The sequence below is a fragment of the Puma concolor genome, chromosome A1 (assembly GCF_028749965.1).
Source record: "Puma concolor isolate L17-30 chromosome A1, mPumCon1.1.hap2, whole genome shotgun sequence".
NCBI lineage: Eukaryota > Metazoa > Chordata > Mammalia > Carnivora > Felidae > Puma > Puma concolor.
In genome coordinates, this window is record NC_141667.1 from 61,091,415 (window position 1) to 61,113,269 (window position 21,855).

A 21,855-nucleotide genomic window follows, 5' to 3' on the forward strand; every position below is an offset into this window, starting at 1 on the left:
TTTCTTCACCTGAAGAGATTCTACTCATCCTTCAGCTGAGGCCTCACATTTTGAGATGGCCCTTCCTGCTTCCGGAGGCAGTGGTTCATCTGGATGCAAAAGACAGATGGGCTCAAGCAGGATGTGCATGGGCTGGAACTGGGACAGGAGGGGGTTAAACACTGATGGGCTTAAGGGGGTGTGGGGGTGGGGAAAAGGAGGCTCTGGGGCAATCTCTTTCTCTGCTCTGAGTTTTTTTGCAACTTCATTGCCAGATTTCCCTGTCTTCTCTTGTAGCCCAAATTAGATAGCTGTTGCATTTGACTGATAACCTTTACCCCTCATAAGTACAGCACTTCACCCAAGACCATCTCAGGGGTTCCTATCCTGTGACTCAGACTGAATGTCCCATCCCTGGCACACTGTTACTCCTTGGTGGGGCAATGGACAGGACAGTTTTGGCAAAAGGAGCCTTGGCTTGCCACATTCATGCCCAGTCAGTGTGAAATGTGTCTTGACCTACCTAAGTGAGGCTCAGGCATATCACTTGACCCACACTGCATGACGATCTGCTCATAGATCTCTCTCTATCACAAGACCGTGAGATTTTCTGGGGCCAAGGCTAGTCTCTCATTCCTGAACTTGTCAAGTGCCTGTCATGAGTGTGGGTGAGAACCATGTCAATGTTCCCAGGATGAATGGAAGCATTTAGACCTGCATCCTTCCACATTTCAGAGGAAAAGCCTTAGCACAGGGAGGAACATTCCAGTGAATATGTTCATCATTTAGGGTAATGAGGGTAGCTGATGATTGCTTGAGTAATCCCCAGAGGCTGGGTAGACCAGCTGTTTTCCTGGCCAATTTTTTGTGCAGGGAGGGGTTTTGGGGTGTCTGGGTGAAGATGGTGGCAAAGAGTCAGAGTCCTGGGGTCTAGACACTGAGGAGAGTGATTGCCTATTTTACAGATTGTAGAACAGGACTGTGGCACAATCAGCCTGAGGGTCTGAGCCATAGTAGGCAAGATGTCCTAGAGAAAACTCCTCTCAGAGATGGAAGAGGTAACAGCATTTGATAGCACCTAGAACAGCACCTGGGACTCAGCATGAGCTCAATAATTGCTTGGTAAATGAATTAATGGACAGAGATATCAGTTGAGCAGATCCCCTGAAACGGAGTCTTGGCTTAGAGTAAGGGGGTGCTTCAGATGGCTTAGAATATAATGAAGAAAAGAACAATCGATTCAATAAATATATACTGGGCACCTACTGTGTTCTGGCCAGTGTGCTTTGGAGTTAGATAGACTTGCTGCTTGTGGGCTGGATAAATTTGGTAAGTTATTTAACCTCTTTCAAGCCCAGCTTCTTCATCTGTAAAATGAATATCATAATACCATTATAGGTTCCCAAACCCAAGCTCCACAGGCAATGATCTGGAGCAGGTGGAGACAAGATAACTCAAAGAAAATTAGGAAGCTGCACTGACTCCCTAAAGCATCCCTTCTCACATGACACTACCTTCTCCTGCTTTCCCCCAAGTCTGCTTCCAGCCACCCCAGACAACCAGCATTTCACTAACAAAGGAGGCCACGGGCTGACTTACTGGTGCCAGTTCTATCCCTATCACTCAGCCATCCTGGCCTTTCACACTATCTCTGCCCCTCCCATACGAAGTCAAAGTCAGAACCAGACATTTGAAGAAGAGCTCTTGTTCCCTAAATTTCACACTTCAACAGGATTCTAGGCAAACAAATAAGGAAAATAGCCAAGATATTCTAAAGTAGTAAGGAGAGGTCACAAAAGCAATTTGGGGAAGGCATGATGCAAACGTGAGGCCCGCATGAGTCATTCTGCTGGAGGGGGGAGGCCCACTCAGGAGGGCTGGGCTCTTAGAGTTCACTTCCTTTTTCCTGAGTAGGGCCTCTTAAGATTCCTGGTGGGCCTCTGTAGCATTGACTTCTGCGAAAGTAACCTGCAGATGCTCCTTAACAAATATCCCCCTTGCAGGGGTGGGGTGAGGAGTCAACAATGTGATGCAGCTGTGCAGCTGTGGAGAAAACGGAATTGATTTGGAGGAGCCAGACCTTTGTTTTAAGCTCTGCACAGTGGCATGGCACAGTGTATGTGTGAGAGCATATGCTGGACCCTTGGGCCTGCTCTAGGTCAAGTCCATCCATGCTTTGAAACCCAAGACAAAGATTCCACTTTGCCTCAGTTTCCTCATTTAAAAAATAAAAATTAGGATATCTATCTCCCTTGGCTATCATAAAGACTAACTGAGATGGTGATACTGTTGACAATGGCAATGTTGACAGTGTCATGATAACAATTATTGAGCACTTACTATGTGCCAAGTACCACGCTAGCCTTTCCCGTGTATTTTCCCATTAACTTCTCCCAACACTACTCTAAGTAGCTGCTGTTTTATTTATTTATTTATTTATTTATTTATTTATTTATTTATTTATTTTTAAGTTTTTGAGAGAGAGAGAGAGAAGCATGTACATACCATTAGGGGAGGGGCAGAGGAAGAGAGAGAGAATTTTTTTCATTTTTCAAAGTGTATTTATTTTGAGAGAGAGAGAGCAGAAATGGGAAGGGACAGGGAGAGGGGGAGAGAGAGAGAGAATGCCAAGAACTCTCCATGCTGTCAGCGTGGAGCCCAATGCAGGGCTTGAACTCACAAACCATGAGATTATGACCTTAGCTGAAACCAAAAGTCGGGCGCTTAACCGACTGTACCACCCAGGTACCCCGAGAAAGAGAATCTTAAGCAGGCTCCATGTTCAGAATGGAGCCTGGTGCAGGGCTTAATCCCATGACCCTAGGATCATGACCTGAGCCAAAATCAAGAGCTGAATGCTCAACCAACTGAACCACCAGGTGCCCCAGTAGGTGCTGTTTTAAATCTTCACGTAATAGATGAGAAAATTGAGCCTCAGGAAGCTTATTAACTTTCCCAAGATCACATAGTGGGAAGAAAAGTCAAAGCAAGACTCAAACTAAGTCTCTTGGATGCCAAAGGCTGTGGTCATAGCCGCTCCTGCGCACAGTGCCTGCTTGGGAACAAAACAGGCCGGCGTCTGTCATGGGATGTGCTTGACTGAAACCTTCGCTCTCCGACCTGGCCTGAAGGGCTCACGCGTGGCACAGAGTCATCCAGCTCTGCACAGCCCCTGGCACCCTGTAATTTCCTTCCCTGCAGGCTCTTTGTGACCTTGTGACAAGTGCTTATTTACCCCATGCACTTCTCTGCTCTAAAGGAAAGTTCATCGCATCGGGAGGAATCATGCCAACACTTAACACTGAACAACTCAGACAAGGAAAAAAATGCTATTTTTCTCCCATAAAGCTGCTTTCCAGTAACATTCAGCAGTAATAACAATAACATTAGCAGTAATCATAAGCAGATGAGCAAACCCAATGCACATTTGAGTTTATGCTCTCCCCTGGTGCTTTATATATAAAGTCTCCTCCAGTCCTCCTAACTACCCCATGTAGTAGGGGCCACTATTATATTGATAGGGTCCACAGGCCAAATCTGTCCTGTTACCTGTTTTTGTAAATAAAGTTTTATTAGAATACAGCCATGCTGATTTGTCTATACATTATCTATGGTTGCTTTTGTGTTACAGCAGCAGAGCTGAGTGGTTGTAATAAAGACTGACTAACCCACAAAGACTAAAATATTTACAATCTGTCCCTTTACAGAAAATGTTTGCCGACCCCTGATGCCTGATATAAACTCTGAAGTGGGATTAGAAAGACCTGATAGCTTTCCTAAGATGGTGGAGGGAATGGAGCAGACATGTAAATCAGATGGTCTAACATCAGAGCCCATGCTTGCAGTCCTTTAGCTGTATTACTTCCTGCCCCAAGCTTGGCACAGTAGACATCTCTAATCATGATAGCCCCAACCCTTAAGTCTGGATGATATTTGATGCATACAAGATGCTTAATACAATGCATCATGTAAGGTACATGATTCATGTGTGGACTGGCAGTCCAGACCCTCATCAGATTGGCCCCCATCTGGGTCTTCATTCTAATTTTTTTTCTTTTCTTTCTTCTTGAACTCTGATCTTTCTTAACTGCTCTCCTCATTTTTCTCTACTTTCCCACCTCTACAACCTTTGCTCACTCCGTTCCTCCTACCCAGAATGCTCTTCCTCTTCATATTTATCACAATCCTACCCGTCTTCCAGGTTTTTTTGTATCTCCTTCCATAAATCTTCCCCGACTGAGGAAACTCACAGGAAATTTTCTCATCTGTGCTGTATCAGCACAAGCTTTTTGTCCTTTCTTTTGGCCCTCAGCACACAAAAGTGAGGGAACAATGGCACCACAGATGTGAGCTGAGGGGAAAGTGAATCCAGCCCCTGCCTTTCATCACTTAAAGATTCCAACCAACTAGACTGGGCTTGATCCTTTGTGCCCTGGAAGGAGCCTGCCAAAAGGTCGCTGTCATTCACAGAGCATTACACATACTTCTTCATGTGTAATAATACCTGACACTTAGTGAAGTGGAACCAATCCGGGGCTGGCTGCTTTTTCATGCATTATCACCCTTAGACATGATCCTCCTTAAATATGACCTCCAGACTTCATGGAGAGATTGTAAGGTCTGAGAGTAGAGGCTGGGTAAGAAGCCAGGAGTACCCAAAGACTCCCTAGTCCTTGGTGACCTTTGCCAAGGGCCTTCTTCCCTCCTCCAGATGCCAGTTTCGTATTTAATGGTAAAACTGAGGAGAAGCAGACTGCGTGATTTGGATGGATTCATCACGGCATGTTATTGAAAGTACAAACTGTTTTACATTTTAGCCATGAAAAGGGACACAGTATGGCCCTTCAAAACATTGCATGAGCCATGAGCTGAACTGGGTGAGATGCTTCTTGAGAGTGAAAATGGGGAGATGGAACGCTCTCTGGCTTCATGTACCAAGATATGTTGGGACTATAGGTACATACTCATGTTCAGGTCACTTACCTAGTCTGATCTCTGACCACTACAGTTGCCACCAGTCTACTTTCTGAGGCATCAGCTCATGTACCTATGAGAGCTTCAAGTATGGATGGGCTCAGGGGCTCAGTGTTTCTCTGTCTCCCCTTTTCCACTCTCCTCTGTATTGGTGTCATTTCCAGGCAGGCTCTTCTATTATGGCCATCTCCAGCAGCCTCAGGCTTACAGCCTTCCATCTGTAAGCTGTAAGAGCAGCCTACTTTGCTGACAGACTCTTTGCTAAGAGTTTCAGCAAAGCCTTGGATCTGAGTCTCACTTACTCAGCCTGAGCCTTTATTAATCTTAGTGTCTAGATGATGAAAGATACTGATTAAGAGGTAGGCCTGGGTCACATGCCCACACCCGGAGCTAGGGAGGTATGGGTAGCTCATCTGTGTCCCCAGGACTAAGATTAGAGCCAGCGTGATCACCAAAGTATGGAGAAAGGAAGGCTAGGCAGACAGCTGTCTGTGACAACGTGCCGCTTCCTGAAGATGCAGTGCTCTGTCACATACCTCCACGTCTTTGCACACGCTGTGTCCTCTGCTTGAAATGCCCTTTTCCTTCACGTGGTCACTCTCTCCCTCCCGTCCCTCCTTCTCTCTTCAGCACTTATCATCCACTCCTCTTCTCCCCATACTCTGGGAACTCCTAAAAGCAGGCACAGCATCCCGTTCCGTTTTGCACTCCCGGTTCTGGGCACAAATGCTGGGAAATGATAGGTGCTCCCTAAAGCTGTGGCTAAAATAACAAATTGACTAATTTCAACATTCAGCCTTCTAATGTTGTTATTATTGATTTTTCGTCTCCTACTGCTTTAGTTTGAAAATGAGATCATCCTCAAGCTGGACCATGAGGTGGAAGGAGGCCGAGGAGACGAGCAGTACATGCAGCTGCTTGAGTCAATGTAAGTTCAGCACCCGTGCGCGGGAGAAGCCGGGAAGGTCAGCTGCAGGCTGGAGAGCTTGGGACTCCAGGCCTTCAGAGACTCCTCCCTCCCCTGGAGATCGATCTTCTGGCTCCTGGTATTGGAGAATCTCCATTTTTGAAAGAAACCTAAAATTTCTCTCTCTCTAGAGTGGCTGTTTCTTTGATATTGATGGAATGGGATAGATAAAAAGAAACTTTGCTGTGTTGTGAAGAGAAAAACAATCCACCAAAATGTTCACTTGTGTTATCTCTTTGCTGTGGAATAATTCTTGCTAGTTTTTCCTTCTTTCTCTTTTAATCTTACACATATGTTGATCATGACCAAGATAAATAGGGTACACGCAGTGCACAGATGCTGAGCTAGATGCTGTCTGTGCACTGCCTCATTTAGCTGCATTTACTCTCTGACCCCTATTTCATAGAGCTGGGCCCTGAGGCTCATGGAAGGGTCTTGTCTGAGGAAACTAGAACAATCTAGTTGGGTAGACAAGCTGGGACCCAAACCAGCTCTGCCTGACTGCAGGGAATAGGTCTGCGTGAGGCAGTGGACAGTGGTCAGCACTGAACTTGGTCAGGACACGTCTTTTTGTTTTAAGATTTTATTGAGATATAATTTATATACCATACAGCTCACTGAAAGTGTACAATTTTATCGCTTTTAGTATATTTGCAGAGTTATGCAACCATAACCACCATCTATTTTAGAACAGTTTTGTTACCTCCCCAAAGAAACCCCATACTCTTTAGTCATCATCCCCTCTACTTCCGGCCCCTGTGGATTTGTCTATTCTGGACATTTCATGTAAATAGAATCAGTATATGGTACTTTGAAACTGGCTTCTTTCGTATATCATGTTTTCAAGGTTCGTCCACACTGTAGCAGTCGTCAGCACCTCATTTCTTTTTGTTGCTGACTAATATTTCTCTGTTTAGATATACCCCATTTTGCTTATTCCTTTACCTACCTTTTTTAAAAAAAATTTAATGTTTATTTATTTTTTGAGAGAGAGACAGAGTGTGAGCAGGCAAGGAGTAGAGGAAGAGGGAGACACAGAATCCAAAGCAGGCTCCAGGCTCTGATCTGTCAGCACAGAGCCTGATGCAGAGCTCAAACTTGTGAACCACGAGATCATGACCTGAGCTGAAGTTGGACGCTTAACTGACTGAGCCACCTAGGCACCCCTATTCATTTACCAATTGATGGACATGTAGGCTGTTTCCACTTTTTCACGTTAGGAATGACTATGCTATGAGCATTCACATGCAAATTTTTATGTAGACACAATGCTTCCAATTTTCTTGGGTATATGCCTAGGAGTGGAGTTGCTGGGTCATTTGGTAACTCTACTTGGCTTTTTGAGGAACCATCAGACTGTTTTCCAAAGTACTTGACCACTCACATTCCTACCAGCTGTGTGTGAGGGTTCCAGTTTCTCCACATTCTCCCCAACTCTTGTTAATATCTGCCTTACTGACTAAAGCCATCCCAGTGGCTGTGAAACTGATACCATTGCCATCTTGATTTGCATTTCCTCGATGGCTAATGATGTTGAGCATTTTTTCATGTGCATGTAGGCCAATTGTATATATTTGGAGAAAGACATTAGGTTTCAACCCTGATTCTACCACTTAGCATCTGTGTAACTTTGGACCAATCACACATCTTTGGCCTCAATATCTCTATCTACAAAATGGGGATAATAAGCCTGTAGCTATTTTGAAGACTGAATAACTATAAAGCATCTGGCACACAGCAGGTAAAAGCTTAATAAATATACTTTGTTCAGCCATCTGACTCCCAGTTTCCGTCTTCATGTCAGTGTCCCTTTCCTCCCGAAGGACTTCTCCCAAGGCTTAGCAATGTGGCTCAGACATTTCAAATTTCTTCCTAATTGTATATTCTCAGACTTGTATGATTCTCTGATAGAACTCTGATGTCAGATTCTTTTCCTCATCCTTTTTGAATATTTTATCTCCAACAACAAAAGCAAACTAAAGGCCTTGCTCTAACCCTCACAGTGACCCTCCCTGCCCTGCTCAGTAGGCAGGGCAGATTCCCAGGCAGCACCATCTCAGCAGGCCCTGTCCCCCTTCTGTCACTGCACACAGCCCTCACAACACACAGGGAACACAAACGTAACTCAGAAGGAGAAACCCACTGTCTGCTCCTCGGGTGGGTATCAAGACTGACTGTCCAGGGGAAAAAGTGACATTTTGCCTGAGTCAATGTTTATTTTAAAGTTCTAAAAAGGAAAATCTAAATATTGACCATAAGGGAAACCATTTACAGTGCTGGCAATTTCCATTTTTATAAGCGGATGGGGCTCTGCGGCAGTCTTCAGATGATCAGCAGGATTTTCAAATCCTTCCTGAGTGATTATTTATAAAAGGAATCCTTAGAGGTCGAGGAAATTAAAAGCAGCTCATTATTTTTGCTTCTAGGATAGAGGTGTGAATGATTTCTGCAAAACTCATCAAGCCCAACCAGAGGAGTCAAGGTCCAATTAAAATGTCCAGGGGCCAGGTCCCTTCTTCTGCCTTTGAGCTTTCTGAGCCTCAGTTTCCTTATCTGCAAACTGAGGATAAAATACTATCCAGCTGTTACAGTTTTTGTTGAGACTAAGCAAGAAAAGTCATGTAAAGTACTTAGCAGTTTCTGATAACTAGTAAGTAGTCTGGAAATATTAGCTATTATTGTTGCTCTCTAGGTAGACACTGATGTGGTTATTTGAAGCCATGAACATACCTGTCATTTCTCCTCCAGTCTAGTCATCTACAGTTCCTCTAGCCCTTCCTTCAGCCCTTCATTTTATCTACTGCTATGGAGGACCTTCTCTGGGCAGACACAGTCCTGTGGTACATGGCTTAGCAATATGGTGGTGCCTTTGTGAATAGAGCAGGGTTTCCCTTCCTATGGCAGCAATAGACCTGCATTAGGGCACAGACTTAGAGCATGACGTGGGGCTCAATTTCGGCCCTCATGGGCTCTTGTGCAGTGTACAAGCTATACAACCTTATACAACATCCCCCCCCCACCCTCAGAACTGTCCCCAAAGCCCACTCCCAGTTGTCCACCTCTTTTTTTTTTTAATTAATTTATTTTTTTTTGAGAGTGAGAGAGAGTGCACACAAGCATAGGAGGGGCAACTGTGAGATCCAGACCTGAGCCGAAATCAAGAGTTGGATGCTTAACCGACTGAGCCACCCAGGTGCCCCTGTCCATATCTCTTAATGTGAAGGTCCCCACATTGAAAGGAGTAATTAGACACTCTATTTTGCTGTATTCCATCTGCCTGAGAATTTTTCTAGAAGTGGTAAGGGAGCTGGAAAGGTGAAAGGGACAGAGAATGTGTGTTCTGGGGCCAAGATCCCACACAAACCAGTTCAGTGCCTGAAAAAGGACCTGTCATAAGAGCTACTCCATACATCAGTTTTAAAGGATGAGTGAAAACCCAGTTCCATCAGCACCGACACAGAGCGTGGGCCTGGGTTCTTCCCTCTGAAGGCCTCCCATGCTGAATGCAAATCAACTCTAGGGCAGTGTGAGTTCCCTCCAGTCCCCCTACCAACCCCCACCCAGGCAGAAGTATAGACAGGGAGTGGCTGGCAAGTGCTCCGCCCCCTCTTCTTCTGAGTGAGGAATTATCTGCATCACCTGGAGATTCCCATGACCCTTTTTCATTGTATCTGTCCTCCATTGTGGATTCAAAGGAGAGAAACAGCTGGGGGACTTTGGCAAGACCCTTATTAGTACCCAGCCCTGGGGGTTTCATGCCTCCTCTATCAGTTGACAGTGTTAATAATGTCCAACTCCAGGAAATTTTGTAAGCATTAAATAAGATAACCAATAAAATGGGTTTGCACAGCATCTGGAACACAGGAAATAATAAATGGGAGTATCATATACTATGGTTAGTCTTTATTTTTGTATCTGCTTCCTGTGCTATACTGTGATTTCCTGGAAGTCAGTGTCTTAATAATTTCTGAATCCCTGGTTCCTAGAAAAATATCTGTTGAGTGGATGGATGGTGGATGGTGGTAGGTGGTGATGAATGGTGAATGGATGGGTGAGTTCCAAACAGTCTGCCAATCCATCTCACCAATCCTAGACCATATGAGCAGATTTATTATCTTACACCTAAAGAATAGAGAAACTAAGAAAGTATTCTTCAAAACCCATGCTTTGCAAAGGACCAATAGCACTAGCATTATCCGAGAGCTTTTAGAAATGCAGAATCTCAGGCCCTAGCCCAGATCTATTGAACCAGAATCTATTAACAGAATCTATTAATTGGAATCTGTTAATCCCCAGGCGATTCCCATGCACATTGAACTTTGCAAATCACTGGACTAAACTAGTTGTTCTTAATGTTGGCTGCATATTGGAATTACCTAGAGAATTCTAAAGATAAAATACTGCTACTTGGCTCCCACTCCCAAAGATACAAAGCCATTGATTTTAGGGTGGTCACTGAGCTTTAGAAAACGTTCCCCTGGAGATTCTAACATGTCGCAGGGACTGAGAACCACTGGTCTGGGCTGTGCTCAGGCCGTGAGATACCTTCTGGGTCTGAGCTGCCTGAGAGGCTGTGAGGAATCACACCCAAACACTGGACAAAGCGTTGTCACATTGTTATTAGCTTGGGAAACGGGGCTGGAAGTGACGGTCCCAGAAGGAGTCAGGCACAGCTGTGACTGAGCCAGACAGGCCTAAATCACAGGGCAATTTGTGTCTCTCACTGAGAGCCAGGGAACAGGTGCTTCTCCCACGGAGAAGATGGATTTGTCTGATCACACCACAGTTTGAGGTGTCGCCTCCTTGCAGCCTGGTTTGGCTTCTGGGAAGAAATGACCCTCTGAAGTCCTTGCCTTTCTCACCTTTCCCTACTTGGAGCTCTTGGGACCTAAGCTGCCACAGGGTATTAGCCAGAAACAAATAGTAGCCTGGGTAATGCTTGTCTACTCAAGATGCCAGAGAACACACCACAATGTTTCTCTGTGGGAAAATAGTGAAGTGTTTGGCTTGATTCCCAAGGTCACCACTTACTAGGAGAGTGATTTCAGGAGGTCGTTTAACCTCTCTGAGCCTTGATTCCCTCCTCTATAAAATGAAAGGAATAATTTTTACCAGTCACAATTATCGTGGTGATTTCTTTTTTTAATTTTTTTTTATGTTTATTTATTTTTGAGAGTTAGAGAGACAGAGTGTGAGTGGGGGAATGGCAGAGAGAGAGAGAGGGAGACACAGAATCTGAAGCAGGCTCGAGGCTCTGAGCTGTTAGCACAGAGCCCAGCACGGGGCTCGAACTCATGACCCATGAGATCATGACCTGAGTCAAAGTTGGACGTTTAACTGACTGAGCCACCCAGGCACCCCTATTATTATGATTTCTTAAGAAAAAGTGATTAGAATAAAAAAATTAGAAAAAAAAGAAAAAAGAAAAAATGATTAGTACAGTGTCTGGTACAAAATAAGTGATTAATAAAAAGTTGTCATTAATCAAAATTTTAATCCATCTGTCTCTCCTTGCCTAGCCTGTGGGCCTCCTGAAAGTAGGCATTTTTTTTTATATTTCTTTTTTTATTTTATCTTTCTCTCCATCCCCACCCCACACAATGCCTATCATATTGCCTAGCAACTAATAGATGCTTAAGTAATGTCACATTTTTTTTTAATTTTTGCTTTTAAAATTTAGAATATTAATATTATAACAAAATGTAGAATTTTCAAATAATATATGCACATTTAAATTTAAAAAATGAATACTCTCTTCTCTATTCCCCCACCTAGACTGCTTGTCAGAAGAAACCACCATTAAGAGTTTGGTGTTTATCCTTCCAGGCCATATTTGGCACATTTATAAGCACACAGAAACACATGATGCAGACATGCACTTCCACTCACAAATGCCAGAGCCAGAATATTGATATTTAACAACTTGTGTGACCTTGTACAAGTTAGTTGGCCTCTCTGTGCCTTAGTTTCCCTATCTGCAAACATCCTTTCTCATCAGACTATGATGGGAGATTAGGTGAGTTAACATTTGTGAGACATTTGGAATAATGCCTGGGACATGGTAGGTTCTATGTGAGTTGGTTAAATAAAAAACAATTATTGTTCTGAAACTTACTTTTCTCACTGATCTGTACATTTTATAGAGCTTTTTGTGTCAAAGCATGTTGATTTCTCATACTTTATAGTATCTTCATAGAAGTACATTTTGTAAATATGCTTTAATTTATTAACCATTTGCCTACTGATGGACATTTAAGATAGCTTCAACTATTTCACTATAGACGCAATATGTAAGTATCATAAATCCTTGCATGCTTCTGGGAATATTTCTGTAGAATAGTTTCACTGAAGTAGAATTGTTGGGCCAGAGGGTATGTACGTTTACAATTTTGATAGATATTGTGGAAATTGCCACACAAAGGGTGGTACTGATTCACTCCCAATGTGGATGTGTAGAAGTGACTATTTCCCCGTGTGTAGAAGTCACTATTTTTTTGGACAGCTGCCCACATTGGACATTTTTTTCCCATTCTGATGGTGGGCAAAAAAAAATTAAATGCTTGCTAAACTGTATAGACAATTAAGTATATAAATGAATACATGATTGAATAAATGAGCAAAATGAGCCAACACATGAACCAGGGGAACTTAGACTCACTGGTTCATTCGCGACGCCCCCCCCCCCCCACCCCTCAACACACTCTTTCTCCTCTGGCCATGAGCTCACTGCCCTGCCATCTCTGCCCACAGCCTGATGGAATGTGCCGCAGAGCACCCGACTATTTTCAAGTCAGTGGAAAACTTTGTGAACCTGGTCAAAGGCCTCCTGGAGAAGCTGCTCGATTACCGGGGTGTGATGACCGACGAGAGCAAAGACAACCGCATGAGCTGCACTGTGAATCTGCTGGTATGTGGGGTCAGCCACCTCTCCCCAAGGTCCCATCAAGTCCTGGGGGCAGGCCTGGTTTGGGGTTTCACTGTGCTCTTGATAGGGAAGTAGTGCTAAGGGCTTCAGAAAGCAGACAGAAGTGGAATTGAATCCCTGCTCTGCCATCTGCTAGCTCTGTGTCTTGAGACCAGTAACTGCACCATTCCATGTCTCAGTTCCCTCATATATGAAATGGGAATGAGTGTTTTCTTTAGTGCTTAACACATCACATGGAAGGAAAGTGGCAGTAAAAAGGGGTTAAGAGTATGAGCTTTGGAGTTTCATAGCCCATAGGTTCTCCTATCTCTGATAACTAACAGAATAGACAAGTCAAGGAAGTTTTTTGAAGGCTTAGTTGGTTTATCCATTCCATAGAGAAAGTAGTAGTACCTATCTCTTAGGTTATTCATCCTGGGGCCGTGGTTAAATGCTTCCTATGTGTTAGTTTCCTTCTCTTACAGAATAATATAATAACCAGAATTTACAGCAAATTAGTATGGGCCAGAACAGCTAATCTCAAGTGCAGGCTCTTAACCCCTATACCACATGACCCGCCAAGAGCCGTCTCCTGAACAGTCTCCGTTCACATGTGCTGTGGTACAGTCATGAGAGGTAGCACCAGCCACAACACCCCACACCACCACATCAGCCCACCCTAAAGTGGTTTAAATGAATGAAGCTGGCCAAAAGACCATGTAGCATCCATCATATCAACCCCCCCGCCCCCGCCATGCTCAATGCTCCAAAAATATAAATCCTGTCCCATAGTTCTTTTGTGTGGCCTCTGTTAACCTAAGTGGACTCTCTTTTTAATAGCCCAGATATTGCCATTGATTTTCTGAAATGCTAAGGGGAGTTAAAATATCCTGATTACAGCAGAAAGGAATTCATTGCTAATAATTCCACCAGGCCCAATTTACATAAAGAGCAGGAAGAGGGGTTTTCCAGGAGTTTAGCAATTTGTCTCTATGGAGAGGCAGAAGTGAGTTGAAGAAAATGACCTTCAACGGTCAGACTCTGACCTTGGGACAGGTAGATCCACAAGCAATTAGACCCTGCTAGCTTTTGGTGTGGCGTAAACACGACATCAAGAAGGAGGATGGGGGGAGGGTGTCAGAGGAGCTGAGGTCTCGGGTGTCTCTGCCAACCACTGTGTACCCTGGAACACCTGGAACATCACCTTCCTCCCTCTGAGCCTCAGGTACACATGGGTACATTGAGTTAAACCAGGGTTTTCTCAAAGTATAGCTCATGGGTCAGATCATGACCTCCTGGCTCAAAATTTTTAAGGGCTCATTTACAAATGCACAAGATTAGGATATCTGGTGGTAGAGCCCAGGACCACTACTGGTCTAAATGATCCCTGAGCTTGAGTCGAGCTTCCCAGGTATTGCCAAGTTTAAATGTCTTTGCCTGTGGAGTCTCATCGTAACTCCTCATACCACTGTACTATCAGGAGTTGTGATCCGTTATTATCCCTGAAATCTGTTACTATTCCTAGAACTCTGATTACTGCTATTATTTTGAGAACAACCAGCTCCTTCTGAGTAATGGGTCTGAGCTTGTAAAATCAAGCTGGGCTGCCGCAATCCTGACAACCCACCTCTCAGTGCAGCAGATAGCCCATCTGCACCCTGACATGTGATGGCTGAGGTACCCCCTCTGTCCCTTTATAGCCTAAGGATCAGGGGAGTGGCTTTCAAGGTAGAATCTCCTAGAAAGGGTGTTTGATGCATTCAAGAAAGTAAGTTCCAGGCTCGCATCTCAGAGAGCCCAGATAGTAAAGAGCAGTCTTCCCTACGTCTCCATCACTACTCCCTCTACTCCTGCCACTCTGCAAAGAAAAACACTCACCACTGTTTTTCCTCCACTACCTAGAATTTCTACAAAGATAACAATCGGGAAGAGATGTACATAAGGTAAGATTTTTGTTTTCTAAAATTCAGATCTGCTGTATCATTCTCCTGCTCAGTATCCATCAATGGCTCCCTGCTGCCTTCAGGATGGAATTTAAACTTACCTTCTTGATGCTAGGTCCCTGTGTATTCTGATTCCTATCAATCTCTCCAGATTCAACTCTTTTCATTCTCCTAAGCAGCCCCCCACGCCACTTGGAGTTCTACAACCTGGCATGCTGTTTTGTTGTGTCCACAGACCATAGTTTCCTTAACCCATCTTATGGATCGAGCTGGTGAATTACATCTGCATTTGTTGAAGGGTTAGCATATGGGGCCCAATTCTAGGGTTTATGAAGCATGTAGTTAGACCATTGGCCAGCCCAATTGCACAGGAAAAAAAATACCAAGATGCATGATAACCTATTTTCTTGTAGGCATTTAAAAGACATTTATTTGAATATATCATGAAGGGTTTTTTTGGGGGGAGGGCATTTTTTTCTCAGAATCTCATATTCTTTTCTCCAAATTTTTTGTATTGCTATTTTTACTCTTTACAAAAATAATGCATACTTACTATCAAAACAACAGCAACAAACAACTCATAAAGTATAGACCAAAAAAAAGTGAAATAAACTCTCATAATCCATACATATTCTCAGACCCTTTTATATTTATATAGAGATGGAATTCTATGCCTGCATATTTTTTACAAAAATGAGATCATATTGCTCATAATTTATTCTTTGCTTGACAAGAATTCCATGTCAACAGATGAATTTCAACATCATTTTTAATGAAACTATAAAATTTTCTTTCCAGAATATACCATAATTTATATAGCCAATCCTATATTGTTGAACATTTAGGTTGTTTCCAACTTTTTCCTATCATAAATAGCACAACGACAAAATTCTTGGACATATATCTTATGTGTCCAAGTTATAGCTTGCTCATATCCTTATGAGACAAGAGTCACAAAGAGAAATTGGCCAGAAGGTTAACAAGCGTTTTCAAGTCTTTTGACCCATTCTGTCAAATGCCAGAGACTCCAAGCCTGAACCTACTCTGCTATTATTGCAGATATTTTTAGGTACTTAGTTTAGCATTATTCCAGGAATAGGAACTATCATTTGGATAAGAGATAATTCCATAGGCTGTCCTAAGCTGAGATAGTATTTATAACATCACCAGACATGACTTATTATAGTAGTGCAAAGCTTTGGAGTCCAAAGGGTCTGGGGTTTTCACCTTGTCTTCTTGGCGAGTCTGGATAAGATCCCTCAGTCTCTCTGGGTTGAGGTTTCCCTTTATAGAATGTTTCCATTCTACCTTCTGTTTTGAGGATTAAATGAGATGCTATAGGTAAAGTGTCTAGCACATGGATCCATCCTTCCAACCTCTTTTCTCTCCTTCCCATTTTAGCAACACAGATGGTGAGCCCCAGATCTCCATAAGCTCTGGAGATTTGAGTTCTGTTGTAATCTAGGAAAACCGCATTTGCCTAAACCAAACAATGTAACAGGATATAGTCTGAAAACCTGTTCTGTTTGGCAGGAACAGTATTTAAAAACATTTTTTAATTGGTTGCCAAAATTTGGAAATCTAGAGATTTTACAAAAAAATAAAAATTCCCCGGGGTGCCTGGGTGGCTCAGTTAGTTGAGTGTCCAATTCTTGATCTCAGCTCAGGTCAAGATCTCATGGTTCATGAGTTCAAGCTCCACATTGAGCCTTGGACTGGCAGCACAGAGCCTGCTTAAGATTCTCTCTGTACCCCTCTCTCTATACCCCCCCTCAAAATAAATAAGCTTAAAAAGTAAAATATAATAAAATAAATAAAATAAAAATTTCCCTCTTCTAAAAACTCAGAAGGTATGGCAACACTGGGCCCTCCTCCTGTCCTGACAAATCTGGGGTACTCTAGTCATGACATTATCCCCATTCCCCCTTGTAGGCAGACTTCACCCTGCCTACATCACTCAAGCTGTGCATCTGGCCTATGTAGGTACCTGGGTTTGAATCCCTGGTCAGGCCCGTTAGGGTGTTTTCCTTTGGGCTCTGCAGTAGATCACCAAACCCTTGAGCTGACAAAGGAGAAGAGAGGGTGCCTTGGCCAGTAAAGGAGTAAATCTGTCTTCTGAATGCTCTAAGCTTTTTGGACCCAGCTATCTAAGGATCTAAAGGATGAAGGATGGGCAGGAGGAGATAAAGTAGGATTCAGCCATGCACATAGGGGCTTCTAAAGGTAGACCACAAGCTCAACACTCCCAGCATGCAAGCCACATATAATTTCACTGATAACTGACTGATGAGAGAAAAGGTAAAAAGGGAGGGGAGTGGAATGGCCATGACTATAGAGGCAGAAATTGCTGATGGTTAAACCTGGTTCTACCTATTTCTTGCTCTGTGTACTTTAACATAAATCTCAGTTTTCTTGTCTATAAAAGGTTGACTGGGAGGATGAACTGATATAATATTTGAAGTACCCATTTGTTAGATGAATGAATAGGCAAATCTTTCTACCTGGAATCTTCATCCCTCATTCATCCCCTCACTTTTAGATCCTTGCTCAACTGCCATGCCATAGGAACTTCTCTAGAAATCCCTTCTCTCCCTACCTAGATGAGTCCTGTTCTCATAGTACCACAGATCTCCTCTTCCCAACATAGCTCACAACTGTATTTTTACAATGCAGTCATCCCAGGGTTCAGAACTGGAACCTCACATTGTAAAGGGAGAGAAGGTAGGAATGTGGTTTTGGTTGAATAGTATATTCTCCTTACTGACTGCTCAAGGTCTCCATATGAATATCTAATCTTGAGACCCTGGTCCACTTCCTTCTCTTACCAGAAAATGCACTTCTTTTATACCAAGAGCCCACTGAAGAGCTGTCCTTTATAGTGCTGTGGCTTGTTCATTCTCCTGGAATGGTACAATGTTCAGAGCATGAGCTGTGGAGACAATTAGCCTGGGATCATGTTCCAGCTCTTCCAATTATTAGCACAAGACTTGTAATGAGTTATTCATTTCACCTTTCTTATTTGTCACATTGCATTGGCCAGATTCTTTAGTATCAAGTTGAATACCAGCTGGGATGATACTTCACACTTCTCCAAACCATACTTTTCTCAATGAACCCATCTCACAAGGTTGCCATGTGGATTAAATGATCTAAGGCATTCAAAATACCTAGCCTGGTACCTGTCACACACTAGGTGTCCCATAAACAGTAACAGATGCTGTTGTCACCCATGCAGGGTGGAGCTGGTTATCAGCAATGGAGGATTCCTCTGTGATCCCAAGAGGTGCCTAGTTGTTCTGTCTGACTCCTACTTGTCCCTATCTCCGGCCTCCTTATCACTGACCCTGGTAACCTAGCATATTTCCCCAAACAGGTACTTGTACAAACTCCGCGATCTTCACCTGGATTGTGATAATTACACAGAGGCTGCCTACACACTCCTTCTCCACACCTGGCTTCTCAAGGTACTGTCCTTCCGATAAAGGTGATTTGTGTTAGGATCTCTATGTGGCCTTCACAGCAAGTTAAAGAGTTAAGGATCATGGGGAAGAAAGAGAGAAAGAGGAAGGGAAGGGAAGGGAAAGGAAGGGAAGGGAAGGGAAGAAATAAAAGGAAAGGAAAAGGAAACGGAAACAGAAAAGAAAAAGGAAAATAATTAGCCCAATAAATTTTGTTTTGCTATGTCCCCAAACTCTTGATTTGGCCAGTTACTGTTCTGCACTACTTTTCCTGGTCACATAAGGTTTCAAGTGACTTTCACATTTAGCAACAACAATAACCCCCCTGAGACATGTTTTACAGTTTTATATAACATTCAAACATCACCTATAAATCATTAGCATGCCCAGTGAGCTGTTTTCTTTCTCTTGAAAACAGTGTTGTAGCTGGACAGTGTTCTGAAGGATTTCCTTTGGCTTTTTGAAAAGCTGGGCTCATGTCTTATAGGGGTTCCAGGAAAATCCCTACAAACCACACACATGAGCCAATAGAGAGTCCAAAAGGCACAATTGGCAAAAATCAGGAGACACTTCCCAATGGAAACCACAGACCAGCCTCTCCCTGACTGACCATTCGCACCCAGGGTGACAGGCCAGCTGACAGACGTGTGTGCAGAGCTTCCTCCTGCTCCTCATAAGTAGGGAAGACACCTCCCCTTGGCTCCCTCTCAGCCCCGGGTGATTTGGTGTATCTCTTGTCCTCAGTGGTCAGATGAGCAGTGCACATCGCAGGTCATGCAGACAGGCCAGCAGCACCCCCAGACTCACCGGCAGCTGAAGGAGACGCTCTATGAGATCATCATAGGCTACTTTGACAAAGGAAAGGTAATTTACCCCTGTCCTCCCTCTCTCTGTGGAGATCGTGGCTATGGGGAAGGGTGGTTCCTTCCCATACTCTGCACCCCATCCATCTGCACGTCTGGTCAGCTCTCCCTCCCAATTCTGAGTCTGGTCACTTTGCTCCACCTTCTCACCACCTCCATTCAGGGCCTCCTCATTGTTCACTTGGATACTCAATGGGTTCTGAGAAATCTGCCTGCTCCCTCTAGTGCCTCCAACAGATCATCCTCTGTACAGGAAATGGCTCCCACATTCCACCAGAAAGAGTACACAATCCTGTCTGTGACCTGTGAGGCCTCACATGAGCTGTCTTCTGACCGCTTCTCTTGTTTCATCCCTGCCAGCTCCCTCTTGCCCCCATGCTGTATGCCAAATTCTTTTCCACATCAGCGTCTTTGCACTTGCTTTTCCCATCTTCGAACATTTTTCCTCCATAGCTTTCCATGGAAGACTCCCTCTCAGAGCTCAGAGCTTTGCTCAGATGTCCTCAAGGACACCTTCCCTGACCAACCTAGGCAAAACAGCGCCCCTGCCCCGAGTCACCTTTATTGCCTCTTCAAAGCACTTGTCATTATCAGACATCACCTTGTTCATTTTGTTTTTACATTCATTGTTTGGCTTGTCATTTTAGAATGACACAAACACAAAGACATGTCCACTGCTGAATGTCCAGTGGTTAGTGCAGAGCCTGGCATGCAGGGACAAATAAATATATGTTGAATAAGTGAATGAATTACATGAATGGATGACAGGGTGATGCCATCATTGATCTTTAAACAACAAGGACAAAATGTTTGGTTAGGAGAAGATTAACCAGACCAACTGATACTCATCCTCCAGTCCCCAGTGGACCTTCAAGAAGCACAACCCAAATGCAACCATTCATCCTGTAGGAGATGTGGCATGTGGCTAAGTGCTTAGGCTCTGGAGTCAGCCTGGTTTCAAACGTTGCTCCTCTGTCACCTACAGTTCCCTTGACCTCTTAGAGACTCCAATTCCCATCCAAAATAATGATACTAATAGTACCTACTTCCTAGTTGTACTGTGAAAATTATGTAAGAGAATTCAGGTAGAACACCTAACATAGGACCTGGTACATAGTCATATTTTCTTAAATTTTAACTGTCATCATTACCCTACTCTGCCTTCAAGGCCCCAGTTGATTGGCCACTTCCTCCATCAAACCTTTTTTGAGTCCTCCAGCTTACCAACAGCTTTGCCTCTCCTCTGAATTACAAGACCTCTTACTATTCATCTGGACATAATTTAGTGGACTTAATTTTGATCTGTTCTGTCACTGCAGTTCATTGTATCTGTCTTAGCCTGATCTCCCCACCTTCCCTGGAAAGACAGAATGAGGTAATGTCTGTGGAAGGGCTTATAAATTCCCAGGAGTTGAGCAGTTGGAGACCACTGTTTTTATAATTTACAATTATAAGCCTCTTGAGGGCAGTGAGTCTGCCGTTGCTGAAACCTCCTGCCCTGCTGACATCAAGTCAGAGCTTACTATTTGTTTACAGCTGATTCAGTGCATCACGGTGTGAAAGCCCCAACAGGACATGTTGAGCTTTGTCTTCTGCCATGTATCCAGTTCAACTCACCCTATGCTGAACAGAGAGGAAAAAGATGCCATCCCTAATCTCAAGGACCTTATCATCGAGTTGGCAAAACAGACAAACCAATCATGATCTTCTTTGCATATTACCCTTTGGTGTTGTGCAATAATGGAGAATGAGGGAGAGAAAAGTAGTGCCCAGGTACTTTGGGAGCAGAGAGGAGAGAGCAGATGGGTACAGCTCACTTCAATAGCCACTGCTGTGGAAACTTCCAGAATGAAGCCCAAACTCTTGAGCATCCCCTTAACCTCCTCTCCCCGTACCTTCCCTCATGTAGATTTATTGCTCCAGACACACACAATAGCCTTCTACTTTGCAAGTCCATCTGTCAATATTTTGTGGACTCCTCTACATCCCTCAAAACCCAATTCTTGCATCTATTTATGTGTATGCTTTACCCACGTACATTTCAGGACAGGAGAGACTGTGTCTTGTCCATATTTATGCCTATTCCATCACTGTATACCATACCATGCCTAGAAGCCAGCCGGTACTCAATAATCAATGTATGAGATTCAGAGGGATCAGTGACTGTCAGAGGTCCTGGTGGCCATACAGGCAGACTCAGGAGGAAATCCTAGATATCTGACTCCCTCCCTGGCCCATCAGTGGTCTCTTAACACATTGGTGAGGGCATTTCTGGCGATTATGGTACAGAGTTTGCAAAGATCTCCACATGAGCCAAAAAGTCCCCTGACCCAGCCCAGGGACTTTACCACCATCTTCTTGTTCAGGCTGAACAGAAAGAAAGCCCCAGCCCAGCCTGGCCTGTAGACTTGGTTCCTCCTGGCACATAAAGCATTTTTATGCTGCTCACTAAGTTGTCCACGGGTTTACAGCCGTGGCTCCTCCACTCGGCACTTGCTTTTATTTATTTTTATGCTTGGATGCAGAGAGAGCATTTTTGCTACACAGCACACACTACATTTTGGCAACCTCCCCTCTCTCCTTCCCCACCTCCCCTAGCTTCTCCATTTAGATGCATTTCCCATTTTAAACTGAATATGAAATGTGATGGGTGTCCCTTGAGATTGCCAGATCTCCAGCCCACTCTGCATCTCCCGCCTCTGCAGAGGCTCCCGACCCCCTTCAGTCTAAGATGGAAGGATGATCTATCGGATTCAGCCTAAGACAG

General features: G+C 43.9%; 1 protein-coding gene across 1 annotated transcript in view; it reads left to right on the plus strand.

Annotated features, from left to right (window-relative positions):
• DOCK2 (dedicator of cytokinesis 2) overlaps positions 1-21,855 on the plus strand; it is a 418,455-nt gene that overhangs the window by 361,604 nt on the left and 34,996 nt on the right. The window contains exons 34-38 of the mRNA XM_086712812.1: positions 5,796-5,881; positions 12,671-12,827; positions 14,727-14,767; positions 18,141-18,231; positions 18,970-19,089. Of these exons, the coding sequence (XP_086568938.1) occupies positions 5,796-5,881; positions 12,671-12,827; positions 14,727-14,767; positions 18,141-18,231; positions 18,970-19,089 (495 nt within the window). The remainder of the gene's footprint in view (positions 1-5,795; positions 5,882-12,670; positions 12,828-14,726; positions 14,768-18,140; positions 18,232-18,969; positions 19,090-21,855) is intronic.